This window comes from Bombina bombina, chromosome 2 (assembly GCF_027579735.1).
Source record: "Bombina bombina isolate aBomBom1 chromosome 2, aBomBom1.pri, whole genome shotgun sequence".
Lineage (NCBI taxonomy): Eukaryota > Metazoa > Chordata > Amphibia > Anura > Bombinatoridae > Bombina > Bombina bombina.
The window spans coordinates 607132975-607155551 of NC_069500.1; the positions used below are offsets into that span (position 1 = coordinate 607132975).

At 41.6% G+C, this 22577-nt stretch overlaps 1 protein-coding gene across 1 annotated transcript in view; it reads left to right on the top strand.

The window, feature by feature from the left end:
• DOCK8 (dedicator of cytokinesis 8) overlaps nucleotides 1–22577 on the top strand; it is a 515743-nt gene that overhangs the window by 366383 nt on the left and 126783 nt on the right. Inside the window, exons 41-43 of the mRNA XM_053699981.1 lie at nucleotides 8993–9136; nucleotides 11134–11265; nucleotides 11474–11608. Coding sequence (XP_053555956.1) covers nucleotides 8993–9136; nucleotides 11134–11265; nucleotides 11474–11608 — 411 coding nt within the window. The remainder of the gene's footprint in view (nucleotides 1–8992; nucleotides 9137–11133; nucleotides 11266–11473; nucleotides 11609–22577) is intronic.

Below are 22577 nucleotides of genomic sequence, written 5' to 3' on the forward strand. Positions count from 1 at the left end.
AGAAAAGGATGAAGAGTTCTGTTTAAAAGAGGAGTATGATTTTAGCAGCAGTAACTAAAATCAATTGCTGTTCCCACAGAGGACTGTTGAGCCCAGAGAACTTCAGTTGGGGGGAACAGTTTGCAGACTTTTCTGCTCAAGGTATGACTAGTCCATTTTCTAACAAGACTGTGTAATGCTAGAAGACTGTCATTTTCCCTCTATGGGATCGGTAAGCCAAATTATTAGACTCATAACAGAATGAAGGCTTATTAATGGGCTATATACTGGTTGACACTCTTGTGGGCTAAATCGATTGCTTTATTCAATATTTATATGAGGTTTGAAGTGTTTTTCAAAACCTTAGAATTGGGGAACGTTTTTAGGCGCCAGGCAGTCGTTTAGACACCTTCCCAGTCAGGAAGGGCCTTTCACTCTAGTAGGCAGAGCCTCATTTTCGCGCCATAATTGCGCAGTTTCTTTTGGATGCAGTGCATGCAGCTTCATGTGAGAGGGTCTGGAGGCCATTAAAAACGTTCCTGGAAGGCTTATTTTGGTGTCGTATAACCCCCAAGGACAGGTGAAGCCGCAGCAAACGCTGTGGCTGGGACTGTAGTGGGTTTAAAGTTGCTAATTGATAAAACAGCTCCGGTTTCATTTAAGGGGTTACAATCTTGAAAATTGGGGTGCAATACTTTTAAGGCATTAAGACACTAGGGTGCAAATTTGGTAAAGATCGGACATTTCCTTCATAGTTTTTCACATATCCAGAAATAAAGTGTGCTCTGTTTAACATTTAAAGAGACAGTAACGGTTTTGTTTAAAAACGGTTTTATTGCATTAATAGCCTGTTTAAGCCTGTCTAACATGTCTGTACCTTCACATAGATCATGTTCTGTATGTATGGAGGCCAAGGTGGTCCCCCCTTCAAATGTATGTGATAATTGTGCCATGGCGTCCAGACAAAGTAAGGACAGTACTGTCACATTTAATAAGGTTGCCCAAGATGATTCCTCAAATGAAGGTAGTGGGGATAGTTCTTCATCCTCTCCTTCTGTGTCAATACCAGTTATGCCCGCGCAGGCGATTCCTAGTACATCTAGCGCGCCAATGCTTGTTACTATGCAACAATTAACGTCAGTAATGGATAATTCTATAGCTAATATTTTATCCAAAATGCCAGCATTTCAAAGAAAGCGTGATTGCTCAGTTTTAAATACAGTAGAGCAAGAGTGCGCTGACGATAATTTATCTGTCATACCCTCACACCAGTCAGAATTGGCAGTGAGGGAGGGTTTGTCGGAGGGAGAACTTTCTGATTCAGGAAGAATTTCTCAACAGGCAGAACCTGATGTTGTGACGTTTAAATTTAAGTTAGAGTATCTCCGCGCCTTACTTAAGGAGGTACTAACTACGCTGGATGATTGTGACTCTTTGGTCATTCCAGAAAAATTGTGCAAAATGGACAAATTCCTAGAGGTCCCGGTGCACCCTGATGCCTTTCCGATACCTAAAAGGGTGGCGGACATAGTGACTAAGGAGTGGGAGAAACCAGGCATACCTTTTGTCCCACCTCCTATATTTAAGAAAATGTTCCCCATGGTCGACCCAAGGAAGGACACATGGCAAACAGTCCCTAAGGTTGAGGGGGCAGTTTCTACGCTAGCCAAACGCACGACTATTCCCATTGAGGACAATTGTGCTTTCAAAGATCCTATGGATAAAAAATTGGAGGGTTTGCTTAAAAAGATTTTTGTTCAGCAAGGTTTCCTCCTCCAACCAATTTCGTGCATTATTCCTGTCACTACGGCGGCGTGTTTTTGGTTCGATGAACTAGAAAAATCGCTCAATAAGGAGACTCCATATGAGGAAGTCATGGACAGAATTCACGCACTTAAGTTAGCTAATTCCTTTATTTTAGATGCCGCTTTGCAATTGGCGAGATTAGCGGCGAAAAATTCAGGGTTTGCAATTGTGGCTCGCAGAGCGCTCTGGCTAAAGTCTTGGTCGGCGGATGTATCTTCCAAGACAAAATTGCTTAATATCCATTTCAAAGGTAAGACCCTTTTTGGGCCAGAATTGAAAGAGATTATTTCAGACATCACTGGGGGGAAGGGCCATGCCCTCCCACAGGATAGGCCTTTTAAGGCTAAGAATAAGTCCAATTTTCGTTCCCTTCGTAACTTCAGGAACGGACCGTCTCCTAACTCTGCAGCCTCTAGACAAGAGGGTAACGCTTCCCAGGCTAAGCCAGCTTGGAAACCAATGCAAGGCTGGAACAAGGGTAAACAGGCCAAGAAGCCTGCTGCTGCTACCAAGACAGCATGAAGGGGTAGCCCCCGATCCGGGACCGGATCTAGTAGGGGGCAGACTCTCTCTCTTTGCTCAGGCTTGGGCAAGAGATGTTCCGGATCCCTGGGCACTAGAAATAGTCTCTCAGGGTTATCTTCTAGAATTCAAGGAACTTCCTCCAAGGGGAAGGTTCCACATGTCTCGCTTATCTTCAGACCAGATAAAGAGACAGGCATTCTTACATTGTGTAGGAGACCTGTTAAGATGGGAGTGATACACCCAGTTCCAACAGTGGAACGAGGTCAGGGGTTTTACTCAAACCTGTTTGTAGTTCCCAAAAAAGAGGGAACTTTCAGACCAATTCTGGATTTAAAATTTCTAAACAAATTTCTCAGAGTTCCATCGTTCAAAATGGAAACCATTCGAACAATTTTACCTACAATCCAGGAGGGTCAATATATGACTACCGTGGATTTAAAGGATGCGTATCTACATATTCCTATCCACAAAGATCATCATCAGTTCCTAAGGTTCGCCTTTCTGGACAAACATTACCAGTTCGTGGCTCTTCCGTTCGGTTTAGCCACTGCTCCCAGAATTTTCACAAAGGTGCTAGGGTCCCTTCTAGCGGTTCTAAGACCGAGGGGCATTGCAGTGGCACCTTATCTAGACGACATTCTAATTCAAGCGTCGTCTCTTTCCAAGGCAAAGGCTCATACAGACATTGTTCTAGCCTTTCTCAGATCTCACGGGTGGAAGGTGAACGTAGAAAAGAGTTCCCTGTCTCCGTCAACAAGAGTCCCCTTTTTGGGAACAATAATAGATTCTTTAGAAATGAAGATCTTCCTGACAGAGGTCAGAAAGTCAAAGCTTCTAAACGCTTGTCAAGTTCTTCACTCTATTCTGCAGCCTTCCATAGCTCAGTGCATGGAAGTAGTAGGGTTGATGGTTGCAGCAATGGACATAGTTCCTTTTGCTCGAATTCATCTAAGACCATTACAACTGTGCATGCTCAATCAGTGGAATGGGGACTATGCAGACTTGTCTCCCCAGATTCAAGTAGATAAGGTAACCAGAGACTCACTCCATTGGTGGTTGACTGTCCCAGGGAATGAGTTTCCGCAGACCAGAGTGGATTGTCACGACCGACGCCAGTCTATTAGGCTGGGGCGCGGTCTGGGACTCCCTGAAAGCTCAGGGTCTATGGTCTCGGGAGGAGTCCCTTCTTCCGATAAACATCCTGGAACTGAGAGCGATATTCAATGCGCTCCAGGCTTGGCCTCAACTAGCGAAGGCCGGATTCATAAGATTCCAGTCGGACAACATGACGACTGTAGCTTACATCAACCATCAGGGAGGAACAAAGAGTTCCTTGGCGATGAGAGAGGTATCCAAGATCATCAAATGGGCGGAGGATCACTCCTGCCACCTATCTGCAATTCACATCCCAGGAGTAGACAACTGGGAGGCGGATTATTTGAGTCGTCAGACTTTCCATCCGGGGGAGTGGGAACTCCACCCGGAGGTCTTTGCCCAGTTAACTCAATTATGGGGCATTCCAGACATGGATCTGATGGCGTCTCGTCAGAACTTCAAGGTTCCTTGCTACGGGTCCAGATCCAGGGATCCCAAGGCGACTCTAGTGGATGCATTAGTGGCGCCTTGGTCGTTCAACCTAGCTTATGTGTTTCCACCGTTTCCTCTCCTTCCCAGGCTCGTAGCCAGGATCAAACAGGAGAAGGCCTCGGTGATTCTGATAGCTCCTGCGTGGCCACGCAGGACTTGGTATGCAGACCTGGTGAATATGTCATCGGCTCCACCATGGAAGCTACCTTTGAGACAGGATCTTCTAGTACAAGGTCCATTCGAACATCCAAATCTAGTTTCTCTGCAGCTGACTGCTTGGAAATTGAACGCTTGATTTTATCCAAGAGTGGGTTTTCAAATTCAGTGATAGATACTCTGGTCCAAGCCAGAAAACCTGTGTCTAGAAAGATTTACCATAAAATATGGAAAAAATATATCTGTTGGTGTGAATCCAAGGGATTCTCCTGGAGTAAGATTAAAATTCCTAAGATTCTTTCCTTTCTCCAAGAGGGTTTGGATAAAGGGTTGTGAGCGAGTTCTCTAAAAGGACAGATTTCTGCTTTATCTGTTTTGTTACACAAACGCCTGGCAGCTGTGCCAGATGTACAAGCTTTTGTACAGGCTTTGGTCAGAATCAAGCCTGTTTACAGACCCATGACTCCTCCTTGGAGTCTAAATTTAGTTCTTTCAGTTCTTCAAGGGGTTCCTTTTGAACCTTTACATTCTATAGATATCAAGTTACTATCTTGGAAAGTTCTGTTTTTGGTTGCTATTTCTTCTGCTAGAAGAGTTTCTGAATTATCTGCTTTGCAGTGTGATCCACCCTATCTGGTGTTTCATTCAGATAAAGTCGTTTTGCGTACCAAGCCTGGTTTTCTTCCAAAAGTTGTTTCCAACAAGAATATTAACCAGGAAATAGTTGTTCCTTCTCTGTGCCCGAAACCAGTTTCAAAGAAGGAACGTTTGTTACACAATTTAGATGTAGTCCGTGCTTTAAAGTTCTATTTAGAAGCAACAAAGGATTTTAGACAATCCTCATCTTTGTTTGTCGTTTACTCTGGTAAGAGGAGAGGACAAAAAGCTACTGCTACCTCTCTTTCTTTCTGGCTGAAAAGCATTATCCGATTGGCTTATGAGACTGCCGGACGGCAGCCTCCTGAACGAATCACAGCTCACTCCACTAGGGCTGTGGCTTCCACATGGGCCTTCAAGAACGAGGCTTCTGTTGATCAGATATGTAAGGCAGCGACTTGGTCTTCTCTGCACACTTTTGCCAAATTTTACAAATTTGATACTTATGCTTCTTCGGAGGCTATTTTTGGGAGAAAGGTTTTGCAAGCTGTGGTGCCTTCTGGTTAGGTAACCTGATTTGCTCCCTCCCTTCATCCGTGTCCTAAAGCTTTGGTATTGGTTCCCACAAGTAAGGTTGACGCCGTGGACCGGACACACCAATGTTGGAGAAAACAGAATTTATGCTTACCTGATAAATTTCTTTCTCCAACGGTGTGTCCGGTCCACGGCCCGCCCTGGTTTTTTTAATCAGGTTTGACAAATTTCTTTCTCTATACACTAACAGTCACCACGGCACCCTATAGTTTCTCCTTTTTTTCTCCTAACCGTCGGTCGAATGACTGGGGGGTGGAGCCTGAGGAGGGGCTATATGGGCAGCTTTTGCTGTGCTCTTTGCCATTTCCTGTTGGGGAAGAGAATATTCCCACAAGTAAGGATGACGCCGTGGACCGGACACACCGTTGGAGAAAGAAATTTATCAGGTAAGCATTAATTCTGTTTTTGTCCTAAACCTTTTTCATCTAAGAAACGTTTACTCCACAAATTGGATGTGGTTCGTGCCTTAAAATTCCACATTCAAGCTACTAAGGATTTCAGACAATCCTCTTACTTATTGGTTTTCTATGCTGGCAAGCGCAAGTATCAGAAGGCCGCCGTGATTTCTTTGTGGTTGAGGAGTATTATCTGCTTAGCCTATCAGACGGGGTGGCAGCAGCCTCCTGAGAGAATTACGGCTTATTCCACTAGAACCTCCTGGGCTTTTATAAATGAAGCCTCTATGGATCAGATTTGTAAGGCGGCAACCTGGTCCTCCTTGCATACTTTTTCTAAATTCTATAAATTTTATGTTTTTTTGCTTATGCTGAAGCAGCTTTTGGGAGACAAGCTGTGGAGCCCTCAGTTTAGGGTGTGCCTTTTTTCTTTTGTCTCTCCCATTTATTCATCAGTGTCCTCTGGAGCTTGGGTATTGGTTCCCACCAGTTATGAATGAAGATGTGGACTCTCCCTGCCTTGGGAAGGAAAACAAAATTTATGCTTACCAGATATATTCCTTTCCTTCCTGGCAGGAAGAGTCCATGACCCGCCGGTATTATTTTTAGGCGGCTTCCCTGTTATTTTTTCTTCTGGCACCTCTGTACCCTAATGTTTCTCCTTCTTTTTCTCGTTCCCTCGGCCAAATGACTGGGGATGTGGGAAGGATATTTATAGCCTTTGGCTGGGGTGTGTTTGCCTCCTCCTGGTGGCCAGATGTTGATATTCCCACCAGTTATAAATTAAGTCGTGGATTCTCCCTGCCAGGAAGGAAAGGAATTTATCTGGTAAGCATAAATGTTGTTTTTGAATTAACTCTTTTGTACAGTGTGTGAGAGAAATACTCTTTTAGATAAATTACATTAACCTTTTATAATCCGAATCCATCCTGATCACTGCTAAACAAAATTAATGTAATTTGTAAATAGGCATGTTGGGCTAATGGGCATGTTTGCTCAATGATTATATTGAAAACTTGTTTTTTTAATAATATCAATTTTTTATTTTAAAAGAACTGTTTTCCATTTTGCGAGATATACATATAAAATCAAGAAGAACACTACAGGTTTCTATAACAAGGAATTTATCTAATCTTCTAAAATAGGATTTTAACTAATCTCACACTGTAAACCGTGGAACCACTCCATTGCAACAATGTAGCTGCAAAAAGGTTGTGCAAATGGGATTGTGCCTTCATGACTGGACTTTCAAAAGGAAATGCACCTTTGTGACTGAGATTTCAAATATGATTGTGCCTTTGTGACCTGGAGTTCAATAATATAGCAGCAAGAGCTGAAAAATACATTCATGATTCAGATAGAATCTTTAACAACTTTCCAGTTTACTTCTATTATCAAATTTTCTTCATTTTCTTGGTATTCTTTGTTGAAGAGTAGGTTTAAGAGCAGCAATGCACTGCTGGGAGTTAGTTGAACACACCTGGTGAGCCAATGGCCAGCGACATTTATGTGCAGCCACATCTACGGCTAGATTTAGAGTTCTGCGGCCAAAGGGGTGCGTTAGCTACGCGTGCTTTTTTTCTCCCGCACCTTTTAAATACCGCTGGTATTTAGAGTTCACAGAAGGACTGCGTTAGGCTCCAAAAAGGAAGCGTAGAGCATATTTACCGCCACTGCAACTCTAAATACCAGCGTTGCTTATGGACGCGGACAGCTTCAAAAACGTGCTCGTGCACGATTCCCCCATAGGAAACAATGGGGCTGTTTGAGCTGAAAAAAAACCTAACACCTGCAAAAAAGCAGCGTTCAGCTCCTAACGCAGCTACATTGTTTCCTATGGGGAAACACTTCCTAAGTCTGCACCTAACACTCTAACATGTACCCCAAGTCTAAACACCCCTAACCTTATACTTATTAACCCCTAATCTGCCGCCCCCGCTATCGCTGACCCCTGCATATTATTATTAACCCCTAATCTGCCGCTCCGTACACCGCCGCCAGCTACGTTATCCCTATGTACCCCTAATCTGCTGCCCCTAACATCGCCGACCCCTATATTATATTTATTAACCCCTAATCTGCCGCCCCCAACGTCGCCTCCACCTACCTACAATTATTAACCCCTAATCTGCCGACCGGATCTCACCGCTACTATAATAAATGTATTAACCCCTAAAGCTAAGTCTAACCCTAACCCTAACACCCCCCTAAGTTAAATATAATTTAAATCTAACGAAATAAATTAACTATTATTAAATAAATTATTCCTATTTAAAGCTAAATACTTACCTGTAAAATAAACCCTAATATAGCTACAATATAAATTATAATTATATTGTAGCTATTTTAGGATTAATATTTATTTTACAGGCAACTTTGTAATTATATTAACCAGGTACAATAGCTATTAAATAGTTATTAACTATTTAATTGTTACCTAGTTAAAATAATTACAAAATTACCTGTAAAATAAATCCTAACCTAAGTTACAATTAAACCTAACACTACACTATCAATAAATTAATTAAATACAATACCTACAATTATCTATAATTAAACCTAACACTACACTATCAATAAATTAATTAAATACAATATCTACAAATAAATACAATGAAATAAACTAACTAAAGTACAAAAAATAAAATAAAAGAGATGTGAGAGAACTTCAGAACCCCCCTTTCCAGCTTATGAAATTCCTCTGTTCAACCCACTCTCTAAAACTGTGCGGTTCATACAATCAGATTTTGTACAAATCACAATCATAAATACATTGTTACATACAAAGCCTAAATGCATTAAAATATGAAATAGAAAGTCCAAAGTTTAAATGCAGAAAATGCTTCTCTCCTTTACATACAGAAATGCAGGAAACACCCATTAGCTATATCAGATCTTGTCTTTGACATCATAGTACTGATGGACCTTTTACTGTAAGATAATCTGGTCTGATCAGAGAGTTTTAGAGACTCAGGCCTTAGAGATGAAGATGGTTATTGTCATATTTTATCAATTTATTCAGTGTTTCTGGTGATGTCATAGGACAATGCTTAAAAAAATAATAGCGCAAAGAAAGGAATGCTCATATGTTATTATAAATAGCATATTGAATCACACAATTTTAAATGGCTGACATAATGCACCAAATACTTGTGCAGAAGAAATTTATAGGTTAACTTCCATCAACTGCCCCTTTCAAGGTCATTATATTAAAATACGAGTGAATCTCTAAGACAGTTTGAACTTTTGACAATGTATCAAAGTTATTTGGAGCTTGGCAATCAATAATTAAATTCAATGTCAGCTCAATGAATATACTGATTATATTATCTTTATGCTTTGGTTTATTTTAGAATATTTCCTCTAATGTGATTGAGGAATCTGCTGTTTCTGATGACATCCTGACTCCAGATGAAGATGGAATGTGCTCAGGAAGGTATTTCTCAGAGAATGGATTGGTCGGTCTGTTAGAGCAGTCTGCGGAACTTTTCAGCACAGTAAGTGTGTTTTTTAATGCTTATTTATTATTAATAGTCGGTTATATGATACAAATGCTGGCCCATAGATAATCCTAACCATGCAAAAACAGATGTTATTAGCACGACTCTGTATCTCCATAAAAATGTTACCCAATCTAATCAATAGTCATTTGAAGTTATCATGAGTTAGTGAATGAGTCAGCACCGATGGAAGTATTGCTTTCAACATGTATTGATTATATAATATGCTTCAGTGTGTTACAATTTTTGTATATACAGATAGTGATGATACTGCCTTTACAAAGTAAACTGGTCAGAAATGTGAAACAAGGTTATTAGTGTTGGATGGATGTGATAGGAAGTGAATACATTGCTTTAAAGTGATATATATATATATATATATATATATATATATATATATATATATATATATATATATATATATATATATATATATATATATATATATAGACATTTGTAAGTACTTATAACTTGTAAACATTTTTATTGCTCAGTTGTTAAAGGGACAGTATACACATTTAGATTCTAATATAAAATGCTTCATTATCCATAGTAAAACTACTTTTCAGTATAGTTTCATTATTTATTTTACCCCTTTTCCTGTAATTTAAAGGGACAGTCTACCTTAGAACTGTTATTGTATTAAAAGATAGATAATCCCTTTATTACCCATTCCCCAGTTTTGCAAAACCAACACAGTTATATTAATATACTTTTTACCTCTGTGATTACCTTTTATCTAGGAACCTTCTTCCAGCCCCCTGATCACATGACTGTGACTTGTTATTTTCTATTGTCTTGCATTTAGCATTGTTTTGTGCTATATCTTAAATAACCCTCTGTGCCTGAACACAGTGTTATCTATATGGCCCACGTGTACTTTCTGTCTGTTTGTGTTGAAAAGAGAATTAAAAAGCATGTGATAAGAGGCAGCCCTCAAAGGCTTAGAAATTAGCATATGAGCCTACCTATGTTTAGTTTAAACTAAGAATACCAAGAGAGAAAAGCCAATTTGATGATAAAAGTAAATTGGAAAGTTGATTAAAATTAAAAGTCCTATCTGAATAATGAAAGTTTAATTTATACTAGACTGTCCCTTTAAGTATGAAAGTACTGGATTTCCCAGTCCTGAAAACTGAAAGTGCATTGCATGCTTCACAAGTCTAACCCCGCCACGTATATCTCCCTGATTTGCTCTTTGTTATCTTATCTTTTTGCTTAAAACAAACCATGTAGATTATGTTGACACAATCCCACTGGCAAGCACTGTCTTCTGCAGACTCAATCACAGATTAGATCCTCTAAATAAGGAAAGTGGTGGCTGGAGTTTGACTATTGAAAAACAATCAAAACAAAGAATTGCCAAGATTACCAGTGGTGCAATAAGCGTGGGCGGAAAGCTGAAAGTAAAAAGTTAGCATGAGAGCAAAAGACTTAGGCGCGCTAACTTTAGGACTTTAGTTATCACTCATGCACTAACCCGAAACTGTGCTAGATCAACTGCGCTAACGCTGTAGGTGCGTTAAAAATACTTTTCATTTACTTATTCATTTAGAGGAAAAATTTATTTTTATTTTTAAATATTTATTTCTAGATATATCTGAATATTTTTTTGTAAAATATAAATCTATACCTATATATATATATATATATATATATATATATATATATATATATATATATATATATATATATATATATATATATATATATATATATAAGTGAACTATCATTAACGTGCTATTATTAATCTGCTCCAATATAACGCAGATTCTGCCTCTATGTTAATATATTGGAATACTGCAGAAAAATGTGTTTACTGTCTCTTAAAGCCTTAAACTTGAATTCTAAAAGTTTCACCAACCTCTTGTCAATGGCATGTATCCAATGGTAAGCATGGGAGCCAATCATGTTCTCTTACAGTGAGAGTGCATTTTTTTTATTGTCCCTCTATCTACAGCCTTTTGTACCCAATATTTCCTCTTTGTTTCTAGGCAGGATTGTACGAAACTGTAAATGAAGTATACAAAATTGTTATCCCAGTACTTGAAGCACATCGAGACTTTCGTAAACTCACATCAACACATGAGAAACTGCAAAAGGCTTTTGACAGCATAATATCCAAGGTAACTAATGCAAGTTCGGCATTGTGACAAAATGGTGGTCCTTAGGAGATTTGGCCAAGAAGATCACTCGGTTGGAGAAAGAACAGAGAATGTTGGCTATTTGCTTTAATAGTTTTAGAGGTCATAGAACAACGGTCCTTTAAGGAATATTGTATTGTTGTCAGGTTCTAAAATAACACAGAATAACATGTTTGTTTTCACATATTAGGGACAAAAACGAATGTTCGGCACATATTTTCGTGTTGGATTTTATGGATCGAAGTTTGGAGATCTCGATGAGCAAGAGTATATTTATAAGGAACCTGCAATCACCAAGCTTCCAGAAATTGCCCATAGATTAGAGGTAAATAATGTGATTGATTGAAAAAACTTTTTTTTGATGAGTGTTCTAGAATTATAACGGGCTGGGCAGTAAGCACTTTGGACTGGATGCTATTGAAGCCAGTTACTTTACCAGGTCTATGTCTGTTTGAACTGAGAAGAGCAAATCTATTTGCAAAGAAGTATCCAGACCTGATTACTGAAATCACCCCACATTTGTGGGAGTTTATACTTTTCTTTTGGGTTTTTGTTCATTTTCCTTCAAGGGACAACACATTGAGTGCTCTTAATAAGTCCAATGTAACTCCTATCAAACAACTACTTTTTGGTGTTGTAAACTAAAGGGATTTGTGATAGGACTACTGCCTGCCACACACATTAGCAAAAGTCATAGGATAATCTTATAATATTGCATTTGACATAGTAGGCAATAGCTGTTGCAGTTACATAGGAACTGCCATAGTGAATTAGCAGCTGATTTCTTCTAAAGATGTGGTGAGTCCACGGGTTCATATTAATTACTGTTGGGAATACTACTCCTCGCCAGCAGGAGGAGACAAAGAGCACCACAGTAAAAATGGTTAAGTATCACTTCCCTACCCATAAACCCCAGTCATTCTTTTTGCCTTTATGTGCATGGAGGAGGTGAAGTTTAGTGTGTAATTAAATAGAGTTTTTTGTGAAGATTGAGACTTCAATCAAGCTACAGGATATAGCCTTAATCCACGTCAGTCTTTGTGGTCGAGCTGTGGTAGCTTTAAAGCGGTGGGGAACTTACAAAGCGGTACTTGCTTCGTTTTCTCTACCTATGCTGCCCTGACCTCAGATACCTAAGTTAGTTACTTGGCTATCTATGTTATCCTAGTCTCTGTGAGGAAGGAGGTATCCTCTCATACTGAGGAGCTGTCGTCATGTCGGACAGCGATGCAGGTAAGTCCGGGTCTTCCTGCTGGGAGAGGGGCACTTAAAATTCCCTACTAATATAAATGAATAGGACGGTATAGCTCACCCATGGGATGGGGTCCGCTCGACATGTTGCAGACACACTGTTAGTGAGAGACCGTGTGAGACACTAGGTGTCTTTATTTAGAACTTTTACTTGTATGCTTGGGTGCTGCACTTTTTTCTATCGGTTTGCCTTAGTTACGGTTAGTACTCAGAAGTGGGCATTTGTTTTTTTTTGACCACTCCTACCTACTTCCAATACCCGTGGAAGTTTTCGCGCCTAGCTGACGTCTTTTACGTCATCGGGCCTGCCTTTTCAACTCTGTTCATGGCAGAGGCTGTTTCATATCCGCAGAAGAGGGAAATGCTTTAGGAGCGCAAAGAAATATCACTGCAGAGTAGAGCTGATTCCGTGGTGGTAAAGGCACCTCAGTACATTGAGATGCGGAGGGTGTTTTATTTCTGAGGTGTAATAGAATCTTAGCACTTTAATATCTGTGGAAACGATAACCGCTTGCGGTTATTTAGTGGTAAACTACCAGTTATGTCTGACATGGATCAGGAATCCACTCAGTTCAATCCGTGTTTGCTGTGTTTAGAGGCGCAAATTGCAGCACCCATGCAGTTCTGCTCTTCCTGTGTTAAACAAGCTTTGCAGGGTAAAGAATTTGTTTTTAATGTTGAGCCTAATGTCTCTCAGGAGGATGCAGTTCAGGTGATACCAGAGCCTTCCCCTATTTTGTCCCAAGCCTCTATGGCATCTGACACTGTGTCCTGCAGTTCCTCTCTAACTCCAAGTGGAGCATTTTTAAAGGCAGAGATTGCTGCACAGGTATTCTCAGCAGTATCTGCAGCTTTGGCCGAGTTTCCCAGATTTTCAGGGAAGCGCAAGAGGAAGTCGTAAGAATTCAGAAAGTAGGGTATCTGTTCCTATTGCTGACCCTCAGGTTCCTTTAAGATCAGAGGATGAGGGGGAATGTCACTCGAAGGGTGACATTTCAGATTCAGACAGTGTAATGCATTCTCTGATGGTGAAGGTTCTTCCTTCAGATTTAAGCTTGAACACCTTTGTTTACTATTAAAGGAGGTTTTAGCTACCTTGGATGACTTGGAGACTCAGGCAGTAGTAACGCCTAAGAATTTAAGTAAGCTTAATAGTTTTTTGATGTTCCTTCCTCTTCGGAAGTTTTTCCGGTACCAGATAACGTGCCATATCTACCTTGGCCAAGAGAACTACTATCCCTATTGTGGATAGTTGCTCCTTCAAAGATCCAATGGATAAGAAGATGGAGGCCTATTTAAAAAAAGATTCATGTACATCTTGGTCTCCAATGGCAACCGGTGGTATGTATTGCCACAGTGACTAGTGCAGCCTATTATTGGTTTGACGCATTGACGGAATCTCTTCAGGAGGAGACGCCTCTTGATGATATCCAAGATAGGATCAGAGCTCTCAAGTTCGCCAATTCCTATATTGCTGACGCAGTCCTTCAAGTTTTGCTGTTTTGGCCAGAAGGGCTTTATGGTTAAAGCCTTGGTCAACGGATGTTTCATCTAAGGTGAAACTGATGGCCCTTCCTAAAAAGGGGAAGCCCTCATTTGGACAGGGTTTGGCGGAAATCGTTTCTGATATTACAAGCGGAAAAGGTTCTTTTCTGCCCCAGGATAAGAGGAGCAAACTAAAGGGACGTCAGAGTAATTTTCGTTCCTTTCGTAGCTTTAGAGGAAAGTCATCTTTGTCCTCGTCCAAACAGGATAACAACAAGGGATCCTGGAAGCCAAACCAGTCTTGGGGTAAGGGAAAGCAGGCCAAGAAGCCTGCGGCCGACTCTTAAGTCTGCATGAAGGGGCTGCCCCCGATCCAGGCTTGGATCAAGTATTGGGCAGACTTTCTCAGTTCGCTCAAGTCTGGCTAAGAGATGTTCCAGATCCATGGGCGGTGGACATTGTCTAGCAGGGCTACAAGTTCGAATTCAAGGGTTGTCCTCCCAAGGGCAGGTTTCACCTTTCCAGATTATCTGTAAACCAGATAAAGAGAGAGGCGTTCTTAAAGTGTATCAAAGATCTTTCGGCATTGGGAGTGATTGTACCAGTTCCAAGGTCGGAACAGGGTCTGGGATTTTACTCGAACCTTTTTGTGGTCCCCAAAAAAGAGGAGACTTTCCGCCCAATTCTAGATTTAAAATGTCTCAACAAGTTCCTCAAGGTTCCGTCCTTCAAGATGGAAACCATTCGGACGATTCTGCCTTTGATCCAAGAGGGTCAGTATATGACGACCATTGATCTAAAGGATGCATACTTACATGATTCCATTCACAGGGACCATTACAAGTTCCTGAGGTTTGCATTTCTAGATTGCCAATTTCAGTTTGTGGCTTTACCGTTCGGCCTTGCCACGGCTTCCAGGATATTCTCAAAAGTTCTAGGAGCTATCCTAGCGGTGGTGAGATCCAAGGGGATAGCAGTGGCTCCTTACTTAGACTATATTCTGATTCAGGCTCCTTCCTTGCCTCAGGCAGCATATCACACAGAGACATTACTATCCTTCCTCCGGTCTTACGGGTGGAAGGTGAATCTGGTAAAGAGTTTTCTGGTTCCAGCGACAAAAGTAGTGTTTCTGGGGACAATCATAGATTCTGTCCTGATGAAGATCTTCCTGACGGAGACCAGAACAGACAAGCTCCTATCGTCTTGTCTATCTCTCCTGAGGACGCCTCGTCCTTCAGTGGCCTAATGTATGGAGGTAATTGGTCTAATGGTGGCAGCCATGGACATAGTTCCATTTGCTCGATTTCATCTGAGAGCTCTGCAGTTGTGCATGCTCAGCCAGTGGAAAGGAGATTATGTGGATCTGTTCCTAAAGCTAACTCTAGATCAGAAGACAAGGGATTCTCTTCGGTGGTGGTTATCTCTGGATCACCTGACCCAGGGCACCTTCTTTCAGAGAACTTCTTGGGTGATAGTAACTATGGACACCAGTCTAGTGGGCTGGGGTGCAGTCTGGAATTCTCTCAAGGCTCAGGGTCTTTGGACTCGAGAAGAGTCAGAACTTCCGATCAACATCTTTGAATTTAGAGCAATTTACAATGTGCTGTTGGCTTGGCCTCAGTTGGCTTTAAGCCAGTTCATCAGATTCCAATCGAACAACATAACTTCAGTGGCATACATCAACCACCAAGGGGGAACTTGGAGTTCTCTAGCTATGAGGGAGGTATCTCGGATCATCCAGTGGGCAGAGGACCACTGTTGCTGTCTGTCAGCCATCCATATCCTGGGAGTGGACAACTTGAAGTAGATTTCCTAAGCAGACATACCTTCCATCCAGGGGAATGGGTACTTCATCCGGAGGTGTTCTCCAGGTTGGTGTCCAGATGGGGGATTCCGGAGTTGGATCTTAAGGCATCTCGTCAGAATGCCAAGCTTCCAAGGTACAGGTCCAGGTCAAGGGACCCTCAAGCCTGTCTGATAGATGCATTGGTGGCTCCTTGGAACTTCAGTATGACCTATCCGTTTCCCCCATTTGCTCTTCTGCCTTGAGTGATTGCTTCAGTTATTCTAATTGCCCCGGCTTGGCCTGAAAGGATCTGGTATGCGGATCTAGTGGAGATGTCATCTCTACCTCTGTGGAGGCTGCCTTCTTCAGGGACTTTTTAGTCATCCAAATCTCGTTTCTCTGAAACTGACTGCTTGGCGATTGAACGTTTGATTTTATCTAAGCGTGGGTTTTTAGAGTCAGTAATTAGGACTATGATCCAGGCTCGTAAGCCTGTTACCAGAAAGATTTACCGTAAGATATGGAGAAAATATCTTTTTTGGTGTGAAGCTGAGGGATATTTTTGGTGAAAGGTTAGACTTCCCAGAATTTTGTCTTTTCTCCAGGAGGGTTTGGGTGTCTGTCAGCAAACTGAAGGGTCAAATTTCAGCCTTACCAGTACTCTTACACAAGCGTTTGGCGGATGTGCCAGACGTTCAATCCTTTTGTCAGGCCTTGGTCAAAATTAGGCCTGTATTTAAAGCGATTGCTCCTCCTTGGAGCATTAAACTTGTTCTTAAGGTTTTGCAGCAGCGTCCGTTTGAGCCGATGCATTCTCTTGATATTAAGCTTTTATCTTGGAAGGTTTTGTTTCTATTTGCTATTTCTTCTTCTCGGAGGGTTTCTGAACTTTCCGCTTTGCAGTTTGAGTCTCCTTATTTTATTTTTCATGCAGATAAGGATGTTCTTCGCACTAAGTTGGGGTTCCTTCCCAAAGTTGTGTCTACTAAGAATATTAATCATGAAATTGATGTTCCTTCTCTGTGTCTGAAGCCTTCTTCGGATAAGGAACGGTTGTTACATAATTTGGACGTAGTCCGTGCTCTTAAGTTTTATTTGGAGGCGACTAAGGACTTTCGTAAGTCTTCTGCTCTTTTTAGTCATTTTTTTCAGGAAAGAATAGAGGTCAGAAGGCTTCTGCCTCTACTCTGGCTTTTTGGTTGCGAAGTGTGATTCGTTTGGCATATGAGTCTTCTGGGAAACATCCTCCAGAGAGAATTAGGGCCCATTCCACCAGAGTATAGCCTCTTCTTGGGCTTTTAAAAATTAAGCTTCTATGGAACAGATTTCCAAGGCTGCAACTTGGTCCTCTTTACATACCTTTTCTAAATTTTACAGATTTTATACTTTTGCCTCGACTGAGGCAGCTTTTGGGAGAAAGGTTCTTCAAGCAGTGGTGCCTTCCGTTTAGACATACTATTTTTGTATCCCTCCCTATTCATCTGTGTCCTCTAGCTTGGGTATTGGTTCCCAACAGTAATTAAGACAAACACGTGGACTCACCACATCTTTAGAAGAAAACAAAATTTATGCTTACCTGATAAATTTATTTCTCCAACATAGGTGTGTCCGGTCCACGGCGTCATCCTTACTTGTGGGATATTCTCTTCCCCAACAGGAAATGGCAAAGAGCCCAGCAAAGCTGGTCATATGATCCCTCCTAGGCTCCGCCTACCCCAGTCATTCTCTTTGCCGTTGCACAGGCAACATCTCCACGGAGATGGCTAAGAGTTTTTTGGTGTTTAAATGTAGTTTTTATTCTTCAATCAAGTGTTTGTTATTTTAAAATAGTGCTGGTATGTACTATTTACTCTGAAACAGAAAAGAGAAGAAGATTTCTGTTTGTAAGAGGAAGATGATTTTAGCAAACGTTACTAAAATCGATTGCTGTTTCCACACAGGACTGTTGAGATGAAGTAACTTCAGTTGGGGGAAGCAGTTGGCAGACTTTTCTGCCTGAGGTATGACTGGCCACATTTCTAACAAGACTTTGTAATGCTGGAAGGCTGTCATTTTCCCTATGGGGACCGGTAAGCCATTTTCTTAGATTAAGTAAAAGAATAAAGGCTTTATAAGGGCTTAAAAAACTGGTAGACATTTTTCTGGGCTAAAACGATTACTTTGCTAAGCATATTTGACAGATTATAGCTCTTTCTAGTTATTATAATCTTGGGGATTGTTGTTAAAAAATGGCAGGCACTGTATGGACACCTTTTTCAGATGGGGGCCTTCTCTAGTCATAGGCAGAGCCTCATTTTCGCGCCACTAATGCGCAGTTGTTTTTGGAAGGCAAGGCATGCAGATGCATGTGTGAGGAGCTAAGAACCACTGAAAAAGCTTATAGAAGGCGTCATTTGGTATCGTATTCCCCTCTGGGCTTGGTTGGGTCTCAGCAAAGCAGATTCCTGGGATTGTATAGGGGTTAAATGTAAAAACGGCTCCGGTTCCGTTATTTTAAGGGTTAAAGCTTTCAAATTTGGTGTGCAATACTTTTAAGGCTTTAAGACACTGTGGTGAAATTTTGGTGAACTTTGAACAATTGCTTCATGCTTTTTCGCATATTCAGTAATAAAGTGTGTTCTGTTTAAAATTTAAAGTGACAGTAACGGTTTTATTTTAAAACGTTTTTTGTGCTTTGTTGACAAGTTTAAGCCTGTTTAACATGTCTGAACCATCAGATAAACGATGTTCTATATGTATGAAAGCCAATGTGTCTCCCCATTTAAATATATGTGATAATTGTGACATAGTGTCCAAACAAAGTAGGGACAATGATGCCACAGATAATAATAGTGCCCAAGATGATTCTTCAGATGAGGGGAGTAAGCATGGTACTGCATCACCCCCTTCTGTGTCTACACCAGTTTTGCCCACACAAGAGGCCCCTAGTACATCTAGTGCGCCAATACTTATTACTATGCAACAATTAACGGCTGTTATGGATAATTCTATTGCAAATATTTTATCTAAAATGCCTACTTATCAAAGAAAGCGTGATTGCTCTGTTTTAAACACTGAAGAGCAAGAGGACGCTGATGATAACGTTTCTGACATACCCTCACACCAATCTGAAGGGGCCAGGAGGGAGGTTTTGTCTGAGGGAGAAATTTCAGATTCAGGAAAAATTTCTCAACAAGCTGAACCTGATGTTGTAACATTTAAATTTAAATTAGAACATCTCCGCGCACTGCTTAAGGAGGTATTATCTACTCTGGATGATTGTGACAATTTGGTCATTCCAGAGAAATTATGTAAGATGGACAAGTTCCTAGAGGTTCCGGTGCCCCCCGATGTTTTTCCTATACCCAAGCGGGTGGCGGACATAGTAAACAAGGAATGGGAAAGGCCCGGCATACCTTTTGTTCCTCCCCCTATATTTAAGAAATTATTTCCTATAGTCGACCCCAGAAAGGACTTATGGCAGACAGTCCCTAAGGTCGAGGGGGCGGTCTCTACTCTAAACAAACGCACTACTATTCCCATAGAAGATAGTTGTGCTTTCAAAGATCCTATGGATAAAAAATTAGAGGATTTGCTTAAAAAGATGTTTGTTCAGCAAGGTTACCTTCTACAACCAATTTCATGCATTGTTCCTGTCACTACGGCAGCGTGTTTCTGGTTCGAAGAACTAGAAAAGTCGCTCAATAAAGAATCTTCGTATGAGGAGGTTATGGACAGAGTTCATGCACTTAAATTGGCTAACTCTTTTATTCTAGATGCCGCTTTGCAATTAGCGAGATTAGCGGCGAAAAATTCAGGGTTTGCTATCGTGGCGCGCAGAGCGCTCTGGCTAAAGTCTTGGTCAGCGGATGTGTCTTCCAAGACAAAATTGCTTAACATCCCTTTCAAGGGCAAAACACTGTTTGGTCCTGATTTGAAAGAGATTATTTCAGACATCACCGGAGGAAAGGGCCACGCCCTTCCTCAGGATAGGTCTTTTAAGGCTAGAAATAAGCCTAATTTTCGTCCCTTTCGCAGAAACGGACCAGCCTCTACTTCTACATCCTCTAAGCAAGAGGGTAATACTTCTCAACCCAAACCAGCCTGGAGACCGATGCAAGGCTGGAACAAGGGTAAGCAGGCCAAGAAGCCTGCCACTGCTACCAAAACAGCATGAAGGGATGGCCCCCGATCCGGGACCGGATCTGGTGGGGGGCAGACTTTCTCTCTTTGCTCAGGCCTGGGCAAGGGATGTTCAGGATCCTTGGGCACTAGAAATAGTTTCTCAAGGTTATCTCCTGGAATTCAAGGAACTACCCCCAAGGGGAAGGTTCCACAGGTCTCAATTATCTTCAAACCAAATAAAAAGACAGGCATTCTTACATTGTGTAGAAGACCTGTTAAAGATGGGAGTAATTCATCCAGTTCCAATAAGAGAACAAGGGATGGGGTTTTACTCCAACCTGTTCATAGTTCCCAAAAAAGAGGGAACATTCAGACCAATTTTAGATCTCAAGATCCTAAACAAATTTCTCAGGGTTCCATCGTTCAAAATGGAAACCATTCGAACGATCCTTCCTACCATCCAGGAAGGTCAATTTATGACCACGGTGGATTTAAAGGATGCGTACCTACATATTCCTATCCACAAAGAACATCATCAGTTCCTAAGGTTCGCTTTTCTGGACAAGCATTACCAGTTTGTGGCACTTCCATTCTGCTCCGAGAATTTTCACAAAGGTACTAGGGTCCCTTCTAGCGGTTCTAAGACCAAGGGGCATTGCAGTAGTACCGTACTTGGACGACATCCTGATTCAAGCGTCGTCTCTGTCAAAAGCAAAGGCTCATACGGACATCGTCCTCGCCTTTCTCAGATCTCATGGATGGAAAGTGAACATAGAAAAAAGTTCTCTTTCCCCGTCAACAAGAGTTCCCTTCTTGGGAACAATAATAGACTCCTTAGAAATGAGGATTTTTCTGAAAATCAAAACTTCTAAGCTCTTGTCAAGTTCTTCATTCTGTTCTTCGTCCTTCCATAGCGCAGTGCATGGAAGTAATAGGATTGATGGTTGCAGCAATGGACATAGTTCCTTTTGCACGAATTCATCTAAGACCATTACAACTGTGCATGCTCAGACAGTGGAATGGGGATTATACAGACTTGTCTCCGACGATTCAAGTAGATCAAAGGACCAGAGATTCACTCCATTGGTGGCTGATCCTGGACAACCTGTCACAGGGAATGAGCTTCCGCAGACCAGAGTGGGTCATTGTCACGACCGACGCCAGTCTGGTGGGCTGGGGCGCGGTCTGGGAACCCCTGAAAGCTCAGGGTCTATGGTCTCGGGAAGAATCTCTTCTCCCGATAAACATTCTGGAACTGAGAGCGATATTCAATGCTCTCAAAGCTTGGCCTCATCTAGCAAAGGCCAAATTCATAAGGTTTCAATCAGACAACATGACGACAGTTGCATATATCAACCATCAGGGGGGAACAAGGAGTTCCCTGGCGATGGAGGAAGTGACCAAGATTATTCAATGGGCGGAGGATCACTCCTGCCACTTGTCTGCAATCCACATCCCAGGAGTGGAAAATTGGGAAGCGGATTTTCTGAGTCGTCAGACATTCCATCCGGGGGAGTGGGAACTCCACCCGGAAATCTTTGCCCAAATAATTCAATTATGGGGCATTCCAGACATGGATCTGATGGCCTCTCGTCAGAACTTCAAGGTTCCTTGTTACGGGTCCAGATCCAGGGATCCCAAGGCGACTCTAGTAGATGCACTAGTAGCACCTTGGACCTTCAACCTAGCTTATGTATTCCCACCGTTTCCTCTCATTCCCAGGCTGGTAGCCAGGATCAACCAGGAGAGGGCTTCGGTGATCTTGATAGCTCCTGCATGGCCACGCAGGACTTGGTATGCAGACCTGGTGAATATGTCATCGACTCCACCATGGAAGCTACCTTTGAGACAGGACCTTCTTGTTCAAGGTCCATTCGAACATCCGAATCTGGTTTCCCTCCAACTGACTGCTTGGAGATTGAACGCTTGATTTTATCAAAGCGTGGGTTTTCAGATTCTGTAATAGATACTCTGATTCAGGCTAGAAAGCCTGTAACTAGAAAAATTTACCATAAGATATGGAAAAAATATATCTGTTGGTGTGAATCTAAAGGATTCCCATGGAACAAGATAAAAATTCCTAAGATTCTATCCTTTCTACAAGAAGGTTTGGAGAAAGGATTATCTGCAAGTTCTCTGAAGGGACAGATCTCTGCGTTATCTGTTTTACTTCACAAAAGGCTGGCAGCTGTGCCAGACGTTCAAGCGTTTGTTCAGGCTCTGGTTAGAATCAAGCCTGTTTACAGACCTTTGACTCCTCCCTGGAGTCTTAATCTAGTTCTTTCAGTTCTTCAAGGGGTTCCGTTTGAACCCTTACATTCCGTAGATATTAAGTTATTATCTTGGAAAGTTTTGTTTTTGGTTGCAATTTCTTCTGCTAGAAGAGTTTCTGAGTTATCTGCTCTGCAGTGTTCTCCGCCCTATCTGGTGTTCCATGCAGATAAGGTGGTTTTGCGTACTAAACCTGGTTTTCTTCCGAAAGTTGTTTCCAACAAGAATATTAACCAGGAGATAGTTGTACCTTCTTTGTGTCCGAATCCAGTTTCAAAGAAGGAACGGTTGTTACACAATTTGGACGTAGTCCGTGCTCTAAAATTCTATTTAGAGGCCACTAAAGATTTCAGACAAACATCTTCTTTGTTTGTTATTTATTCTGGTAAAAGGAGAG